This window comes from Gavialis gangeticus, unplaced genomic scaffold (assembly GCF_001723915.1).
Source record: "Gavialis gangeticus isolate Ggan-Ray unplaced genomic scaffold, GavGan_comp1, whole genome shotgun sequence".
In the NCBI taxonomy this organism is placed as follows: Eukaryota; Metazoa; Chordata; order Crocodylia; family Gavialidae; genus Gavialis; species Gavialis gangeticus.
Window position 1 is genome coordinate 249,446,619 of NW_017729032.1, and position 6,358 is coordinate 249,452,976.

General features: G+C 42.1%; 1 protein-coding gene across 1 annotated transcript in view; it reads right to left on the minus strand.

The window, feature by feature from the left end:
- CRYBG3 (crystallin beta-gamma domain containing 3) overlaps positions 1-6,358 on the minus strand; it is a 226,696-nt gene that overhangs the window by 179,946 nt on the left and 40,392 nt on the right. Inside the window, exon 3 of the mRNA XM_019523910.1 lies at positions 144-562. Coding sequence (XP_019379455.1) covers positions 144-562 — 419 coding nt within the window. The remainder of the gene's footprint in view (positions 1-143; positions 563-6,358) is intronic.

Consider the following 6,358-nt stretch of genomic DNA (forward strand, 5'->3'; position numbering starts at 1 on the left):
TCAGACCATACACCCATCTTGCCCAGTATCCTGTGTCACACTGTGGCAAAGAGTGGATACTGAAATGAAGATCAGCAGGCACATCACATCACACATAGACACACCCCACCATTAGACACTTAATATAAATTTTAAAAACCTACCTTATTACATCATGAGACTGTTCATGGTCTATTTGTAAATCCTGCAATTCATCTTCTTTGGTATTAGCCTCTTTAGTTACTGCTACCTCTTTTACTCCAGCAGAGCGGACAGGTGCTTCAGTTTTCAGAGTCTGTGTGTGCCTGTCTTCTTTAAAAGCAGTGGGGTTCTTTAAATCTTTCTCAGATTTGGGGCATCCATCTTGGGGTGTAGACCGTTTTGATTCTCCCCAAGAAGATTTTGAGCCAATATTGAAAAAACTTCCGAGGAACTGAAAAAACCCATCTTTGAGTTGCTTGTCTTTATCTGCTTTGTTGTCAGAAGCCAAACTTGGAAGACTGTTAGCCTTTTTTAACTCCTCCTGGGTTGTGGAACTGCTTAGGTCTCCTGTGGAGTGAGTCTTATCTTCATTTTGAGAAATCTTTAAAAAAAAAAAAAAAAGAAGGAACAAAATCCTAAAACAAACAATGTTGAAAAGAGCCAATACATTGGTTTCCATACTCTTCAGAAAGCATTCCAAAAATACCCTTACAATACTTTGAAGCACAGTATTATTTCTGCTTGACCTGCTGTTTAAGAGTTATTTTATAAAAGCTTTGATAAAACCCCTTACTCTTTTCTCCTAAGTTATCTTTATATTCTGTAGAAGACATGATTCCTTCCCTCTTCCAGAGGACTGAAAATTTAAAGAGTGGGAGGTTACAAGATGTCTTGAAAAAGTATGTTGAAAGGTTCACAAGACAAATCCTGTGGAGGTAAGTCATCATGACATACATGCAGACCTAAAATAATTAGATCTGGCAGAAAGGACATGAGAAGTAAGAAGCAGTGTTTCATTGAATGACATTGTAAGCAAGCAGAACAGACTGTTATTTAAAGCTATGAAGCTGTTTGGGACATCAGGCCCAGTCATTTAAATAGTCAATAATATACACGAATAGTCTTTACTCATACGTAAGTATTCCCAGAGCAGCCAATGGGAATACCAGAATATGTCAGGATTACACAATAAAATGCTAAGGCTGAATTTAGAAAAAAAAAAGTTAAATTCATGAGCGGTTGATCTTTCTCTAAAATTACATAAGGGAATATATATAGACTTGCCCTTTAAATGGGCAGATTATTGATTCATAAATTGTATCTGAGGTTGTCAATTCTTCCTGTTAGGAATTTAGGGTTAGTGCAAGTTGTTTCTAAAAAGGAAGATCTCTGATCACACAGTGCACTAGGTAATTGGAGGCAGAATTCTAGTTTCCTAGATTGATGGGCAGAATAATATTCCTATCCTTTCAGTTCATTGACACCACTTCCAAAATGCAGTGGAGTATTTCATATTTTGGCTGCCAATAAGTATAACTGAACCAGGTTGGGTGTCTATGAAAACTTGCAAGCAAGCTGAATACTTTTTTACAATTTTCATTATAGGAAGGTCCCTGTCAGCTAGGTGGCAATCTCAAATAACTGATTAAAATTAGGAGTGCACCGATAAAGATTTTCTTGGCTGATACAGATAGCCAATTATTCACCAGGCATATCAGCCAATACCAGTCCAATAACTAATTTACAGGAGCATAGCCAGGCAGTGTGAAGAGCAGCTCCCTACAGGCAAGTCTCTGGAGGGGAAGGGGAGTGGGGGTGGGAAGGGGTGTGTAGCAGGGTGCAGATCAAGGCCCCCCACGGTAAGGGAAAAAGGAGTGGCGCAGGAGTTGAGGGTGCTGCCCAACCAGGGTGATGAATGGGACCCTGGGGCCGGGGTGGCTCATACAGGTGATCAGCGTCCCGGTGCTTAAAAATGATAGCAGGCGTGCTTGAACTAAAACTCGTCAAATGAGTATGGGGATGCTTTTAGGAGCCGACCGGGATGAGGGTGGAGGTGGGCTGCCCACTGTGAGCTCGGGGCTCTCCGCTCTGCTGCCTTTGCCCTGGGAGTTGTATGCTAGCCCCATGTCTCCTGCTCCTGGACGAGCCACCTGCAGCTCCCTACCACTTCTCGCCCCGGCTCCAGGTCCCATTCAGCACCGTGGCTGAGCAGCACCCCCAGCCCCTGTCCCACTTATCATGGGGGCCTTGATCTGCCCCCACCTCACTCCTTTTCTCCCGCATGCCCCTTCCCCTCCACAGACTCACCTGCAGGGCACCGCTTTCCACGCTGCCTGGCTGCATTCCATGTGCATGCGTGTGGCTACATGGATATACGCAATGTCTGGGGGCCCCAGTCAGAAGGTGTATTATATTTATGACGTTACCAGCTACACCAGCCAAAAAAAGGTGATAGCCAATAATGTTAATTTCCTTTTATTGGTGCACCTCTATATGCAATCGGCACCTCTAATTAAAATGGTATTAAGCCACCCTTAGCTATAATTCATAAGAATCCATTCTGATCAACAGGACAAGGAGGAAGAACCCCAATAACCTTGAATCTCTGTGGACTAGATATATTAATGAGATTCATGAACAAGAGCAAGCATAATTTGTAAAACAGATAGAAATTGTTTATCTTATCCACGCAGTTTGTCAGTACTTTCATTAATTCCCTAGTACTATTTCTATTTGAAGACACATCACTTTTAGATAACAGGCAAGCATACTGAAGGCTGCTTTACTTAAACTGGTGAAAGAAGATGGACCCCACAAAGGCTAACTACTTTAGATGACGAAAAATAATATTTTAATGCAGAACTTGCTATTAAATGGAGACCAATGTTAAATTCCTTAGTGAGATGCACAGTCTATTATCTACAATTTATTTTGACATTGCTTTGACCTCTAAGCAAATATTTTACCTTTTTTCCCCTTTCTGAAGATGGTCAATTTTTTCATATTATTTCTTAAGTCCACTTATTTCTTAAGCCCAGTTATTAATGTGGTCAGCAATGTTTCACCTTCATCAAGCTACAATGTTTGAAGTGCAATAGTTCTTATGAACAAGAAAATAGAATTTCACCAATTTATATTTTAAAAAATCTATATCCCTGTACCTTAGGCAAACAAAGAATGCCTTCTCACTTTCAGCAAAAATTGAATGGCAGGGCCAGACCTAAGGGAAGTTATTACAAGACTCATTGCTATGATATAATATATTCTTAGAACATGTCCCATTTAGAAATGTTTATATGTCAAATTATATAGTCTAGGCATCTGCAAAGTAAAATTTTGCAAATAAAAGCTTCCTTAGTTAATAAGAACCATGAATAAATCAGAATTTTCCACTGTTTTTAGTTTCTTATACTATATCCATCACCATGGTATTGTCAGTTACCTATCCACACGGTACATTGTCCTCACACTCCACGGTCATTTCTCTATGACCAACTAAACATTTGCAGCTCCTTTTCATTAAAAATAAAACTGTATTTTTTTTTTTAAATCTTGTCTCCTTTTCACAAATTTGACAAAATCTGGTAATCCACAACCAATTTCTTAGGCTCTGGTCAAACTAGGGAAGTTCTACTACAGTTCATGTTCATTCTTGCTTGGTTCTAAATGGTATTTCATTATTTAATATTCAATTACTTATACGTGTACGTGTGTGTAGTGGGGGAGGGATGGCATTTCTCTGATGATGTGGTTCTATTATAAACTATGGAAGTAAAAATAACTTAAATGACAGTGTAGGGCTTTCATTATTTCTTAATTAAACCATCACAGGCCTTATGCATAAAAACATTTCTGCCTATGTTATGTAAATATATTAAACACAAAGGAAAGTGTTCAAATCAGTTATTTGATGTTTAAGTGTAATACCTCATTCCAATTTCTCTATTTTCATTTTTTTAATTTTAAAAGGACGTTTAGTGCTCAGAAGACAGGCACCACGGTACGTTAATTAGTACACAGCATGGGTTCCACAAGTGGTACAGGCAGCCTGTGGGGCACATGGCAGACCAGGACAGGAAGACAAACAGAAGAGCAGCAGATATGGCAGGAAGCAGAAATCAAAGCAGCAAACTGGGCAGGGAGCACAGGAAAGGGAACAGAAAATAGAGCAGCAGATCAGTGTGGGAGCAGAAAGCAGAGCAGTGGATTGGGTAGAGGAAAGGGGTCAGAGTAGCATTTGGGGATGACACAGGGCTAATTTGTGGCATGCCTTCCAAAAAGGTTGGCTCCCACTGAGTTTGTACATTAACTGTTTACCACTGGGAAAAGGGATCCCAATCCTATGTGGTCTCCATAAGTGAAGCTTTATCTCAGGGCATAAGAAGCCTGTAAGATTTTGTCCCTCAGCTGCAGTTATTATTCATGTCCCACATGCAAGATGTTTGCAGAAACACTGAACCATTTAGTTCTTCCTTCCTCCTCCTGCTCCACAGTCTAACAAGTTAGTAGCTCCCAGTGATTTAAATATTTTGTTTAAAGGCGGACTTTCCGAAACTTAACAATAGTGCATTACACACAGATCTTCCTTGGGAATAAAATAAAATCCTAGGAAGCCTTTACAAAAGATTTACATTAAAATACATGTAGATTTCAAGCTGAGCTGGGGGAGCTAAGCAAATTTCTGTTACCCCCACATCCATATAATAATTCTCCCCTCCTTATTTCATCCATCTTTCTCTTCACCTCAGTTTGTTTTTGCTCTTAGATAATACTCTTATCATCATCTGCAATACAGTAAAGCCTAAATCTGGAGTTCTAGATATTGAATAAACAACATTGCTCCTAATCTATCATTAAAGGTAATCCATTTTGGCACTGGGACTTCCAAATTACTGATGCAAGACGTTGTATTTAGCCCCAGAAAACCTTTAATGTAGCTGGAGCCCTCGGGCACAAGTACCAGTCCTGTTCAGCGCAGAATATAAACATAGGTAGCACCACACACAGAAGGAGTTTCACTTTCCACTGCCTTGCATTTCTCTAAATTCATTTAATCTACAATGGAAAGAAAACACAACTATATGACATAAACCAAATCTTTGGCTCATATGAATAAATTCATGCATTAGCATTACAAACTAATGGTATGTCTAAACTGCAAGTTGGGAGAGGGTAACAACTGCAACACAAAGTGGCCTACTGAGTTAGCTAACTGGCTTTGGTAACAGTTTTTTTAGTGAAGATTGGCAACGTAAATTTCAGTGAAGTGTATCAGACTGTCAAAGCCCATCAGGAATCATTTAATGATTACGCAGGGATCCTAGTTTTCTCTGTTTAAAAATCCAAAAGTCTCTGAAGATTTTTTTTTTTTTTTTAAGGCGGGGCCCCCAAAAATTCTCTGATTAAAACCCCCCAAATCCACATTTTTCTGAAATTAAAATGAAACACCTCCATATATTTAGGTATCAGTTGAACACAATCTTTTATTCATATATTTACAATTTGAAAGCTATTTGAAAGCCTACCAGTGCCTCAATCATTATAATAAAATAAATTCTAAATACCTATCTTTTTTGGCATCTGGTTTTGTTTTTTTTATCATGGAAAAAAAATCAGAGCTCCCCCTACCCCCTTTGCTCACCAGGATGCAGGTCCAGCTGTGGCTGTCTCCCTTTGCTGCTTTGCAGCTCTGAGCAGCCCTGATATGCCAGTGCCCTGTCCCTGCCCATGCTATTGTCCCTTACTCCCAAGCCACAGTCCCCGCCAGTCCTGCCAGTAGCCCTCACTCCTGAGCCCTGCCAATGCCCCTCATGCCCGGGCCACAGTCCCCCACCAGCCCTGGCAATGCCCCTCACTCCCAACAGACAGCCCTCCACAAGCCCTGCTGGTGCCCCTCACTCCCAACCCACACACCCAACCCATGGCTCTTCCCAATCTTGCTGGTGCCGCTCACTCCAAACCCGCAGCCTCCCAACTCCCATCCCCCCACTGTGTGAGACAGGATGTAGGTGCGTGGGGCGGGAGACACATGTCCCCTGAGATTTGTGTGCCCACAGCAGGCATGGGGCTGGCACAGGCAGGAGCTACCTCTATGGCCCATCAGGCAGGACCCAGTGCATGAGGGCAGAGCGGGACAGCAAAACTTGTTGCCGCCACCATCCGGACCCCCAGTGCCAGCCACGCCACCAGGAGCGCAAAGAGTAACAGAATGAGGGAGAGGACCACACTGTCCTCCTGTCCTCCCACCACCAGCCACTCACATGCTGGACCGTGGCTCTACCCCAGCACTATAGCCCAACCGCTGCCACCACCACTCCCGTCAGGCCACCCACACTGCCTCCCACCCCACCTCCCCTGCAGGGTAGAGCCATGGCCTGCGGAGAGTGGCAGCAGCAGC